Source organism: Hylobates moloch, unplaced genomic scaffold (assembly GCF_009828535.3).
Source record: "Hylobates moloch isolate HMO894 unplaced genomic scaffold, HMol_V3 SCAFFOLD_21, whole genome shotgun sequence".
Classification (NCBI taxonomy): domain Eukaryota; kingdom Metazoa; phylum Chordata; class Mammalia; order Primates; family Hylobatidae; genus Hylobates; species Hylobates moloch.
This window is the reverse complement of record NW_026652296.1, coordinates 30,324,696-30,337,986: the sequence shown is the minus strand read 5'-3', so window position 1 is coordinate 30,337,986 and position 13,291 is coordinate 30,324,696. Positions and strand designations below refer to the sequence as shown.

At 53.4% G+C, this 13,291-nt stretch overlaps 2 protein-coding genes across 4 annotated transcripts; one reads left to right on the top strand and one right to left on the bottom strand.

The window, feature by feature from the left end:
• Window positions 1-366: 366 nt before the first annotated feature.
• On the bottom strand, window positions 367-13,041 carry FAM110A (family with sequence similarity 110 member A). 3 transcript variants are annotated; one of them, XM_032142621.2, is made up of 2 exons: window positions 12,805-13,041; window positions 367-1,935 (listed from the first exon to the last, which is right to left on the bottom strand). In XM_032142621.2, exon 2 carries the CDS (start codon window positions 1,836-1,838, stop codon window positions 951-953), a length of 888 nt encoding a protein of 295 aa, XP_031998512.1. In that variant the 5' UTR covers window positions 1,839-1,935; window positions 12,805-13,041; the 3' UTR covers window positions 367-950. The 3 variants fall into 3 exon arrangements, with proteins under 3 accessions (XP_031998512.1, XP_031998513.1, XP_031998514.1); XM_032142622.2 differs by lacking the exon at window positions 12,805-13,041 and adding an exon at window positions 5,347-5,382; XM_032142623.2 differs by lacking the exon at window positions 12,805-13,041 and adding an exon at window positions 4,495-4,525 and having other exon boundaries at window positions 951-1,935.
• Window positions 6,684-7,220, top strand: LOC116461151 (putative ribosomal protein eS10-like). The gene has a single exon (XM_032142625.2). It carries the CDS (start codon window positions 6,684-6,686, stop codon window positions 7,212-7,214), a length of 531 nt encoding a protein of 176 aa, XP_031998516.1. The 3' UTR covers window positions 7,215-7,220.
• Window positions 13,042-13,291: the final 250 nt, after the last annotated feature.

Sequence of the window (13,291 nt, the reverse complement as noted above, 5' to 3'; positions counted from 1 at the left end):
GCCCCCTTGGGAACTGGGCAGGGCTTGGATGGAACACTCATGGTTGGGGAGAGTCTATACACCCCATCGGTCTTTCCCCTGCAGGCTCCCTTCCTGGTGCAGGGGAAAGACCCCATTCCTACTCCCAGCTCCATTCCAGCTCACTCATGGCTGGATCTCAGTTTCCTCCTCGATGAGGCAGGCCTGCTAGCCTTCCAGGAGAGTTATGAGAACCCACCACGGGGACACGTCTCCAGCCAGGCCAGCCGCTATCATCATGCCCCGCCACTAGATCTCGGAGTGAACAATTACTATTTTGATGGCCCCACCCCAAGACTTCTCTCACCCCTTCTCTTGTGAACACAGAAGAGTCTGAAGGCCCAGCCCTTGAGAAACAAGCATTTGTGTTTATTGACCAAGGAGAGGGAAGTCAAAGCAATGCAGACTCCTAACCAGTCCCTCCTACAGTCTGCCCACCTAGTCCAGCTGCCAAGGACTAGGAAGAGCAGTGGATAGGCCCCTCCCCACTGCCCTGACCCCAGGGTGAGTTCTGCTGGGTAAGGAAGAGGAAGTCAGCAAAGGACAGAGGCCAAGGAAGGAAGGAGGAAACAGAGCCGCTGGGGAGACAGGATTGAGGAGATCCCTTGGCCCCTCACTCTCAGTGGGGAGGGCAAAGCATCCCAAATGCAGCCCCACAAGAGGAACTAAGCAGGAGTACACTCATGTCAAAAACTTTGTATTGGGGGAGGGGGGAGGGGGTTCTCAGGTGTCCAAAGTCAAGAGCAAAACCCTCGGAGAGTCAGTCCTTGCCCAAGAATGCTGGTCCAGCCTCTAAGCCTTTGCCTCCATACCAAGTTCACACCAGGGTGGAGCCTCTGACATGGCCATCAAGAGAATGGATGCAAGAGAGGTCCAGGGACCACTTGCCTCTGTAAGATCTGTCCTGTGGCGAATTCCAGGCCCAGTGGTGCCTAGCCTTCAGCTGCTGGGCTCTCCCGTGCCTGCCTTAACCCATACAGCCACTTGATCACGCGGGCATTGCGCTCCACCACCGACACGCCATAGGGAACGCGCTCCCGGGCCCGCTCCTCAATAGTAACCGAGCTGCGGCGGGAGCAGCCCCCTTCAGAGCTGCCCGGCCCAGCACTGGGCCCTGCCAGGGACACGATATCCGAGCTGGCCCGTGCCAGGTGGGCCACACCCAACCCTCTTGCCTCCTCCGGGTCCAGGCCGCAGAAGTTAAAAAAGCGCTCAAGGTCAGCGGCTGCCCTAGAAAAGCGCTCGCTCACGTCCGACTTAGAGCGTTGCAAACCCGGCGGCCGGGCTGGGCTGGAGGTGGCGGCAGGGCCCGGTGATGGGCACGGACGGGCAGGCGAGGCAGGCAGGGGGCGGACGTCCACTCGGCGGACCGCAGAGGTACTGGGCGGCGGTCGTGGAGGGGTGGCTGGGGGAGGATGGCCGGCTCCCTCTGCCCGTCCAGGAGTACGGCTGGCCTCGGCAGGGGACACGGGACTATCACACAAGTTGATGAGGCTGCTGAGGATGTCCAGGTCCAGCTGGGGCCGTCGGCAGGGGCCAGGCAGGGCTCGGCGGCTGGGCGTGAGCACTGTGCGGCGAGTCTCAGGGCTAAAGAGTGGCTGTTTGGACAGCAGGGGCTGCACAGGTTCCTGGCGAGTGTTGGCCACATGCAGGCTCTTGACGTACTTGGCCTTGTCGGCCTCCAGGCGCTCCACAGCACTCGGTTTCCGGACTCCACCATCTGCCGGCCTCCGTAGCAGGTAGCCAGGGACCTTGGTCCGCAGGCGGCAAGGTAGGGCGGGGGCAGACGGGGCTCCAGGGCTCAGCGTGTCCACAGGCATGGCTGCTGCATATCCCGAGGGCTTTAGTCTGAGGAGACTGGAGAAATGAGGAGCCAGAGATCCGGGCAGAAAGTAGGCAGCTGGACACCGGCAACTGCTGCAGTGAAGGAGAGAAAAAAAAGAAAAGCCGAGCGCGCTCAGACAAAGAGGCTCAGCCACCGCTGAGAGAGGATAAGACGCCTTCCCTATTATAAGGTAGAGACCACGCCCCTCCATAAGGAGCCAATCAGCAGGCACAAGGCAACAGCTGCGGGGCCTCAGGCCCCACCCACACCCCCTCCCTCCTGCCCCGGGGGAACCAGGCCCAGCTGAGGCCAAGAGAGGAAAAAGGGTGCTAGAGAAGAAAGACCTGGGCAACCTGAGCAGAAAAGACAGGGCAAGGCACGCGCTAAAGGGAGCAAGGGAGGCTCCAGGCTCTGTGCTAAGCACCAGTCAACTCAACCTCAGGTCCTCTCAACAGCCCCATTTTTTGGATGGAGAAACTGAAGCCCAGAGAGGCAACCAACTTGCTCAAGTTAACCTAGCGAGTAGGTGGCTCTGCCCCTTACCACCAAAAAGGAAGATGCTGGCATAGGGGTGTAGGGTTAAATGACCAAGAAAAAGTGCTCCAGCCCACACCCCACCTGGACTCCCCACAGGGAGCCTGGTACCACCTCTACCCCTCACCCATCCAGGCAGGAAGCTGCCCTGTGCCATCCACCTGCCTAGACATGCCAGGCCCCAGGCAAAGGGCAGAGCTTATAGGGAAGGAGCAAAGAAAATCTCCACCCCTGCCCCAGTGGAGTCCAGACAACAGTCAGCTTCCTGTATGGAACTGGATGGCCCACGGTGATCCACAAATGCCTGTCACGTGGAAACGTCAGCCCTGAGCTATGCTGTGCTGAGAGAAGCTGGAAATGTCCAAAATCACACAGCCCTGCATGGAGGCATCCGGCAGACCCTCGATCTGCCTGCAGCCATGGAATGGGCACTCACCTGGGAGGAGGGCATACACCTGGATGCACAAGTGTCTACGTGGTCACCCAAGTGTCAGGGCCTGATGCCCCAGACATCAAGCCAACCCTGACCCTGTTTCCAAGGAAAGGCCAAGCCCACAGAGTTACCCCACAAGGCCCCTTGGAGATGGGACAGAAGAAAACCCATACACCAAGTCCCAAACATTCTCATCTGTAAAATGGAGGGGGCAGGTACTTAATCTGGGTGCTTCCCAAGAAGGCTTGCAGTTCAGGCCATCTAGACCTGTGCTGTCCAGCTCAATAGCCAGCAGCCACATGTGGCTATTCAACCTTAACTTTAAATTTAAATGAAATAAAAACATAAAATTCAGTTCCTGAGCCACACTAGTGGTATTTCAAGTTCTCAATAGCCACATGTGGCCAGTTGCCACTGTATTTGGCAGCACAGAGTAGAGCATTTCCATCCATGGTAGGAAGCTACATTGGACAGCCCTACCTAGACATCCAAAAATCCAGAAGGGAGCGAGTCTGTTTTGGGGTGGGAAGGCAGGGATCTCTGCTGGGTGCCATCCTCCCTATAACCTCCCACAAGCCTGTGGGTCATTGTGCAGATGGAGAAACTGAGAGTCAGAGAAGTGACTTTTCCAGGTCCCAGAATAGATAAATAAGGCACTGATTTCAATACCACATCCTGTTTCTCCCTGGCGCTCCTGACCCCCTCCCGGCACTATTCCTTTTCTCCTTATCCCCTGCACAAGTACTCTATTTGTGTATGGTTGTTTTACTCTTTGTTGTCCCCATCCCCCTAAAATATCAGCTCCATGAGGGCAGGGGTGTGTGTGTGTGGGAGGGGGGTTGGCTATTTTGTTCACTATACCCCAGTTTCAAGATATTGCCCTAGACACATACTAAGGCAGAATATTCAATAAAAATTTATTGAACTGAAATATTTATGAGAGCCAGATGTGAACTGGGTGATCAGGGATGAACTAGAGACATCTAGGTACCCTGCCTGCTGCAGGCATATGGGTCCAAGGTGGTAGGTGTATTGTTCCAGGAAGCTGGAAATCCAGGAGTACATAAAAACTCTAGATTCTTAACTGTCAGCATATTCAATAATAATGATTAAAACATTGCATATACAGCAAACAAAATATGTCTGCAAACATATCTGTCCCCTCCTCCTCCATCTGGCCCCCAACCACCAGCTGGAGACCTCTGCAGCAGCCATGAGTTGGGAATAGATCCTTGGGTGCTGCTCCCAAGGCAGGAGAGATGGAGTGGATGGGAAAGGAAGCCTGGCTCCACCAGGGCCGAACCCAGGAGACCTCAGGTGGGAAGGACCTGACAGGAAAGGAGCATAGTAGAGGCAGCCAAACTCTGCCCCACCCCCAGGCCGCCACCTCCCAAACCAGTCCAACCCGTCCGCAGTGGCAGTTCCCTTGCGGGCACCATCCGGATAAAGAGGGAGAAGGAGGTCAGACGGGCGGAGCCCGGGCAGAAGCCCCGTGCACGACCCCGATCGGGTCCCCAGCCCCTCTGGCCCGATCTGCTGGCCCTGGGGTCCCCTCTGGCAGGGCCGGGACAGATGCGAGAGCCAACCCCGGGATTGGAGCCGCGGGCCCGCCGGCCTTCGGCTCGCCCACCCGCCCGCTGTGCGCCTTGCGCAAGCAGCTTCGCCTCTTTACAGACTCGGTTACCTTATCCGTGAAATGAGGTTAAAAATAGACCTTCCTGAGCCTCCAGGTCACGATAAGGATGGAGAGATCAAACAGGTCGAGGGCTTTCCTCAGCATCTGGCAAAAAGGCGGAGCCACGAACCAGGCTCCTGGTCATTAAGAAGATTTTGACTAACCAAGTCCACAGACCACCCCCACGCAGGGGTCTCTAAGCAAGCCCCACGAGGGTCTTTCCCAGCCCACACCGCGGACAAAGCAGGCCCGAGACAGAGGCTGATCAGTGAGCTGACCTCAACAGCCCCATGTCACGGGTGGGCAAACGGAGGTGCAGCGGCTCCTGCCAGGTGAAGCCAGGGTCCCAAGTCCCCAAGCGGGACTCAATGTCCCCTCTGAGGCCTCCTCTCACCGCCCAATGCCCCACCCACGGATTCAAATGCCTCCCATGAATGCCCCCAACCGCCGGCCCTTCTGGTTTGCATCCCGGGGGCACGCATCCCCACCTGGGCCCCTCCCCACCAGCTCCCCAGCGTCAGCCTCCAGAGGCCGCAGGGCAGGGTTGGGGGAAACTCAGATCCCCAGTCTGACTTTTGCTCTCCCTCAATTCCGGAAAAGCTTGAGGACTCCCGGTGGCGGGGGATGGGGGGACGGCTAGCAGGGCGCTGTGTGACCCTTGCCACTCGCTGCCCCTCTGAGTCCGAGTTGGCCTGGCTCTCAAATGAGAGAGAGGGCGGCACGATCCCCGCGGTCCTCTTGAAGCCGAAAGGTAGATCCCCGCCCCGTTCCCGCCGTCCTGGGGTGGAGGGGTGCTCGGGCCGCCCCCTACCCCGGCTGGGCGCCCCCCGACCCCCGACCCCCGCCCCGGTGCGCACTTACCTGGCTGCGCCCGCGCCGCTGGCCTGCGCTCCTCCGGCCCGGCCCACCTGGGGCTCCGGCAACCTGAGTTTGCGCAACTTCCGGCGGCCGCGGGCAAGTGAACCCGCTGGTCCAGGTATTACCCGAAAAGGGTAAGGAAAGCCAGGCAGGGGCCGGAACCCGAGCCCCAGCCGCTGGCAGCTGGCCTGGCTCAGGAACTGGGTCCGACCCACTCCAGGACCACCCAGGGAATTTCTTCCGGGAGCCGAGACCCGCCCACCGCACACCTGGCGCGCGGAGTCTCCGTGGCTCTGGCAGGCAAGCGCACCCATCTTAGAGATGGACAAACTGAGCCCCCCTCCCTGACACTCAGAACGACCGCCAGGTAATGTTCACCGTGCCAGGCACGGGAAAGTGTTTTTCTTGGTATCGGGTAACCCATTTTAATCTTCCCAACAATCACTATCTGGTGAGTTCTATTGTTACCCCATTTGACTAATGGTAAACTGAGGCTGGGAGAGGCTGTTACTAGCCCAAAATCACTCTGGGGAGTCCAGCCTGCACACTTTCCCTCCAGACCAAGCCTTAACGCCACCACTTTCTAGTTGTGTGTCCCTGACCAGGCTGCGGGACCCTCCTGGTGCTCCATTCTGTCACGTGTAGAGTCCATCCCTCTGGAACAGGCTGAGCCTGAGGATGCCTTAGCCACCTTGTGAAAACTGTTAACGTCGGTAACAACAGCCGTCTTAGTAACAACAATAACTAGAATTTTTGGGTGCCAGGCACCATACTCATTTAAATCCCCAGAGCTCCCTCATTTAATCCCTTGAGACTGCAGCCCTGCAGGAAGGAATTCCTGGAGGGAGGTGACTGTCACCTCTTCCAGCCCAAGTCCTATAACTCACTGCAGGTAGGAACATTTGATAGGCCATGTTTTCACGGCAATCCTGAGGCCCAGAGAAGGAGCTGTCCCCGCGGCCTCAGCCTCAGCCCTCTGCCCTGCTCAGGCTGAAGAGGCTCCTGTTCCATGTCTGTGCCTGTGGGAGCTGGGCCAGGACTAGGGTATAGGGCATGAGGAGGCCAGCAGTGATTCACATCAGCTTTCCTTCCCCCTCAGCACTGCAGCCTCCTCCAGTCCCTGACTTTCCAGGGGATGGGGCAACAAGTCCATCATCCTCCAAATGGCCTGCTGAGCCCTGCCCAGCCCTCCACTGAGGCAGAAATGGGGGATGGGGAGGGAAGACTCCTTCAGGCACTAATAGTAGTAACAGCAAAGCAACAATAATGATTTTCATAATAGCAAAGAAAAGAACAGTCCTTCATTTCCAGCCCCAGCCCCGGACCCTACAGCTGCCAAGATGCTGATGCCTAAGAAGAACCGGATTGCCATTTATGAACTCCTTTTTAAGGAGGGAGTCATGGTGGCCAAGAAGGATGTCCACATGCCTAAGCACCCGGAGCTGGCAGACAAGAATATGCCCAACCTTCATATCACGAAGGCCATGCAGTCTCTCAAGTCCCGAGGCTACGTGAAGGAACAGTTTGCCTGGAGACATTTCTACTGGTACCTTACCAATGAAGGTATCCAGTATCTCCGTGATTACCTTCATCTGCCCCCAGAGATTGTTCCTGCCACCCTACATCTGCCCCCCGAGATTGTTCCTGCCACCCTACACCACAGCCGACCAGAGAGTGGCAGGCCTCGGCCTCAAGGTCTGGAGGGTAAGCAACCTGCAAGACTCACAAGAGGGGAAGCCGACAGAGATACCTACAGACAGTGTTCTGTGCCCCCTGGTGCCGACAAGAAAGCCGAGGCTGGGGCTGGGTCAGCAACCGAATTCCAGTTTAGCGGCGGATGTGGTCGTGGACGTGGTCAGCCACCTCAGTAAAATTGGAGAGGATTATTTCACATTGAATAAACTTCCAGCCAAAAAAGAAAAGAACAAATCTCATCTGAGCACTTTCTTTGTACCAGACACTGTTCTAAGCTCTTTACAAAATGTTAACTAATTTAATCCTCACACCTACCCTGTGAGGGCTACTATTATCATGCCCATTTTCAGATGAGAAAACTGAGGCTCCAAGAGGTAAGGCCACTTGCCCAAAATTACACAGCTGATTAATGGTAGAGCCAGGATTGGAACCCAAGCTCACATCTGGGGAGGGGAGGTGGAAGAGACAGTGTTTTCAGTGTTGGGCTTTGGCCACTCACCAGATGTGCCCCCCAAGGAACTCCCGAAGAATCTACTGCCTCGTCGGCTGGACCCCAGAGGGAGAAACCACCTTAGGAAGCACTCCCTGGTTATGGTTCTGAGTCTCAGTTTCCTCTGCTGTAAAATGGGGGCAATAATGGCAATGTTTTCCCAGCAGAAATAAAGTCTCATTACTGCTGTGTTTAAACCCTCCTGTGGCTCCCTTACAATAAAATCCAAGCTCCCTGCAGTGAGCCGAGATTGAGCCACTGCACTCCAGCCTGGGCAACAGAGCGAGACTCTGTCTCAAAAAAAAAAAAAAAAAATCCAAGCCCCCCACTTGGCCCTCAGGCCTTCCAGGACTCAGTCCTTGTCCAAATCTCCCATCTTATCTCCATCCTCTTTCCTGCTCTGGCCACAAAGCCCTCCCTGCTGTTCCTGAACACAAGGTCTTTCCTGCCTCAGGGCTTTTGCACCAGCTATTCTCTGTCTGGAACCTCTTCCCTCACCCCCTTCAGATCTCACTTCAAATGTCATCTCCTCCAAGAGACCCCCTCAGCAATTTCACCCATTTTATTCCCTTCTGAGCACTCATTACATCCTGTCATTTTAGATGCTTTTTATCTAGGATGGGAAATATAACTCGTTTCCTATCTCTCCCACTGGACCATGAGCTCCATCACACCCTTCCAGTTTTCTTCCTTCAGGGACCAAACACAGGAGGAAATACCATTGAACAACTGGCTGTTCTGGACCTAGGCCACCTCAAAGGCCAAGGCCACTCATCAAGAGGTATGTATTAAATGTATAAAGCTTTTTCTTATATCAGTAAGAAAGAGAGAAGAAAGAAAGGAGAGAAAGTTAAACATATCTGTCAAGAATAACACAAAAGTGATGTTGTGTCCTTAGTACATGGTATCAGGAGGTTTCTTTTTTCTTTTTTTAGAGATGAGGTCTCATTGTGTTGCCCAGGTTGGAGTGCACTCCATAGCTCACTGCAGCCTCAGATAGATGGGCTCAAGCAATCCTGCCACCTCAGCCTCCTGAGTGGCTGGGACTATAGGTACATTACCACACCCACTCATAACAACAGTTTGTCTTAATCTTAGTGATCAGCCAATTCCTTGGTTAAGGCAGTATCTGCCAAATTTCTCCACTGTACAAAGGGAAAATTATTTTCCCTTTGTAATTAATAAATATACTGTGAGAAGAAAAAAAAAGCCCAGGGTCCCTAAGCACCAAGCCTCCTCCCCAAACCCTGACCCCCTGCTCCTGGCCTTTCCAGACCTGTCCTACTCTTCCTCCAATTTCAAGTCACCCCCATTCAAGCTGGGCTCTGACCACTTCTACCCAAGTCCTGTTCTTTCTCCAAAGCCACTATATACAAACCTCTGCACACACTGGTTCTGCTGCCTGCAGTGGTCTTTGCCACTTCATTCCCCTGGCCATATCTGTAAGGTATAGCATGGACTCCAGAACCCATTCAAATCCCAGCTCCACCGATGATTAGCTATGAGACCTTGGATAAAATACTCAACTTCTCCGTATCTCATTTTCCCTAATTGCAAAACAGGACTCACAACAGTGCCTCCCTCTCTGCATGAGGTCCATGCATGACAAATGCCACCAAAGTATGGGCTATGATAACTATTCAACCAAATAGATCATCCAGTGCCCAGCTCCTGAAGGAGGCCTTCATCAGCCCAGAGTGCTGATCCACTATTCTCAGAGGTTACAAATCTAAGAGAAGCACAGGTAATGATTAAGAATGCAGAGTCATGGCCGGGTGCAGTGGCTCATGCCTGTAATCCCAGCAGTTTGGGAGGCCGAGGCAGGTGGATCACAAAGTCAGGAGTTCAAGACCAGAATGGCCAAGATGGTGAAACCCTGTCTCTACTAAAAATACAAAAATTAGCCCAGCATGGTGGCAGGGGCCTGTAATCCCAGCTACTTAGGAGGCTGAAGCAGGAGAATCACTTGAATCCAGGACACAGAGGTTGCAGTGAGCTGAGATGGCGCCACTGCACTCCAGCCTGGGCGACAGAGTAAAATTCTGTCCCAAAAAAAAAAAAGAATACAGAGTCACTTGAATAGACCTTTCTCCAAAAATATACAAATGGCCAATAGGCACAGGAAAAGATGCTCAACACCATTAGTCATTAGGGAAATGTAAATTAAAACCACAAAGAGATACCACATCACACCACTGAAGATGGCCATTATCAAGAATAAATACAAACAGAAAATAACAAGTATTGGTGAAGATGTTGAGAAACTAGCACTTTGTGCACTGCTCATGGACACATAAAACGGTGCAGTCACTGTGAAACGCAGTAAAGTAGTTCCTCAAAAAATTAAACAGAATTACCATAGGATCACCCAGCAATTCCACTTCTGGGTGTATACCCAAAACAATTAAAAACAGGAACTCAAACATATTTGTACATCCATGCTCAAAGCAGCATTAGTCACAACAGCCAAAAGCAATCCAAGTGTCCATCAAGGAATGAATGGATAAACAGAATGTGGCATATACATAGAATATTAGAATATTATTCCGCCTTAAAAAGGAAATTCTAACACATACAACAACATGAGTGAAACTTAAAGGCATTATGCTAAGTGAAATAAGCCAGACACAACAAGACAAATACTGTATGATTCCATTTATAATCCCTAGAGGTACCCAAAGTAGTCAAATTCACTCAAACAGAAAGTAGAATGGTGATTGCCAGGCACGGCGGGGAGAGGCAATGGGGAACTGTTTATTGGGTATGGAGTTTCAGTTTGGGAAGATGAAAACATTCTGAAGATGGATGGTGGTGATGGTTACACAATAGTGTGAATGTACTTAATGCCACTGAACTGTATACTTAAAAATGGTTATAATGGTAAATTTTATTTTATATACATTTTAATTCACTCACCGCCCCACCCCACCCCCCCCAAAAATGTAAAATTTAGAGCCAGACTCTCTGGGTTCAAATTCCACCTCTAGGTTATCTTATGCAAATTATTAAACCTCTCTTGTGCTCAGTTTCCCCTCTGCAAGATGGAAATAAGAACAGCAGTAATTACCTTATATCACAGAGTTGAGGGAATTAAATGAGTTCATACTTGTAAAGTACTTAGAACACAGTAAATGCTCAAGAGGTGTTAGTGATTTTTATTCTTTGGTGAGGGGGTGGGAGGTGTGGTTTCCAACGGTTATAATTTTCATGACATTCTACACCCAACCCGCCCCCTTCCTCCCACCTGCTTCTTTCTTTCCCTTCAGCAGAAGCCTGGCCTAGATTTGGGGAGGCCCTTGCCTGCCCCAGAGGAGATCAGGAAGGCTCCAGGCAGTGGCAAGGGGCCAGCCAGCAGGGCAGCCCCAGCTCAATTTCAGCCCAGCTGTCCAGGTCAGGGACACCCAGCTAGGCTGCCTCCAGAGCCACACCAGGCCCTGAGCTATTTCTGGAGGCCTCCCAGACGCTGGTGCCCTGGCCTGCCCAGGAGTCAGCCTTGCTCAGGGTGGCCTTGCGCTAACATTAGGAAGGGAGAAGGGAGTAGGCTGTGGAATGGGTGTGGATGTGGACATCTAGGCCCACTGATACCAAGTTGATCTTCTAGGCCTAGATCTGCACTTGAGGTTGCAAAATGGGGACGAAGAATTTTGCAGTGGGGGCGGAATGAAAGATTAACACAAGCAAGGTCTTGGGGAAGGGCCTGGCAAGCAGGATTAGAAAGGTGAGGGGGAGGCAGATCCACAGCCAAGCCCACTTCCTATTCTAGACTGCCCTCTGCCCAGGCCTGAGTGCACCATCATGACTTCTTAGCTCAGCCCAGAGACTGAAGAAACTTACTCAATGTCACAGAGCAAGTCAAGGACAGGGCAGTGGTTTCATGATTTATAAATATACATATATACACACATATATGTACATATATACACATATACATATATATATACATATATGTATGTGTGTGTGTGTATATATATATATACATAGAGAGAGAGGGAGAGAGAGAGAGAGATGGGAGGACTGCACTTCATGAAGGCTGTGTGAGTTAACCTCCTGCCTGCAGAACACACAAATGGTCCATGAACGTTAGTTTCAGTTATCTTGATTACTGAGGTTTTGGGCATCCCTAAATTTTGCACTGGTGGTGAGGACCTCAATTGCCTCAGCCCCTGCCTTGCATCACAGTGGAAGATGATAAACTTGCTAATAAGTAAAATATATAGGACATAAGGTAGAGTAAATGCTATTGAGAAAAACAAAACATGCAAGAACCAGAACAGGGTTTATGAAGTCAATAAATAATATTTGTTGAAAGAATAAAGGAAAGGCTTGTTTTCTTTCTGAGTCCTCGGAGATCCTGTCCCCCAAAGCCAGGGGGAGGCTCCAGAGGAGAGAGGACATGTAACTCCCTTATGAAGAGATTCAAGACTCTCAAAATGCATGATTCTGTGTGTCAAGGATTCTAAGATTGAAGCCAGAGGGACTAGGAGCTAACCACTGCATTGTCTGACTGTGACTTCAAAAAGGGGCTTAACTTCTTAGAACCTCAGTTTCTCCACCTACAAAAGGAGACTGACAATAGCAACTTAGGGGGCAGGGGGTGTCCCCAGGAGACAGAGCAGGGTCTGGCCTAGGTCAGATGCTCCACCTGGGGGGATTCCGGCCCCACTCCTAATTCCAAAGTCTCTGGTGACTAGTGGCTTTGGTTTAGGGACTGGCTCTATTCCCTTCCCCAAACTGGGGATGATTCCCAAGAGGCCAGCAGCGACTCTGGGGGCTGGAGAATCTGCTACCCCTGCATCCAGCCCAGAAATGTCAGTCCCGTCCGATCCCCAAAGAGTGGTCGTCTGTTCAGAGCCCCGTAGACAGAAGGGCGCCAAATGAGCCGAGTCCAACCCTGGACTGCGGAGAAGGAAAGATAGACGCCCAAAAGGGGTATCCTGAGGACAGTGTGGGGCGCGGGGATATGTGATCCAGCCAGGGGTCTATAGGCCGTGTCCCTGCCGATAAAACGCTGGGAAAATGACCACCAGTTGCCCGTCTGGGCCTCTCAAGGCAAGTCTAGATGTGACTAAACTAGGGGCTGCGAGGTGGAGCAGAAAGACTTGAACTGGATTCTCCGCCAGAGCTCGCCCGGCCGGGACACTTGCCTCTCTGAGCCTCAGAGTCCTCATCTGTGAAATGACACGCAGGTACGACGCGGGGAGAAAACAGACAGCAGACGCTCGGGGAACGGAGACCCCCAGACCCGGGGTCGCACCCCGAACCACCCGCGCCCTCACCTGGAGCCCGCGCTAGGCGTGTCCCGGCTCCTCTCGCGCAGTCTTTGGAGAGGCTGACAGCTCGGACCCGGGCCGGTAGTGGCCGCTCCCAACGACGCCCAGGAGGCCCCAGCCCCGCGTGGGCACCTTTGGGGTCCCCTTTGGAGCTGCCCTTCGCAGTCGAACTGAGCGGGTGGCCCTGACTGTCGAAGGCCCCCACCGCAGGGAAAGTCCCTGGGGCGCCGTGGAATGGGAAGTGAGCACGCCGCCCCCCTTCACACCAGAATGGTTCGCCCCGGACTTCCTGATTGGTTCCTCGCTTCCGTTCGAACGGCGCGCCCTCGGGGTTGCCAGGCGACCGCTTAGCTTCTGCCGCCCGAAAGAGCGGCGAGGCTCAGCAGCTCCGCCCCTCCTCCCAGCCGGCCCCACCTTCTTCCTGCCTCCGCTTCAGCCCCGGCGCCTGGTTCTTTCCCTTCCTCCTCCTCCCTCCCGCTTCCAGCTGGGACTT

What these genes read in the sequence shown, in the direction of transcription:
- FAM110A (XM_032142621.2), bottom strand. Translation starts at nt 1,838, where the DNA reads ATGCCTGTGGACACGCTGAGCCCTGGAGCCCCGTCTGCCCCCGCCCTA.
- LOC116461151 (XM_032142625.2), top strand. Translation starts at nt 6,684, where the DNA reads ATGCTGATGCCTAAGAAGAACCGGATTGCCATTTATGAACTCCTTTTT.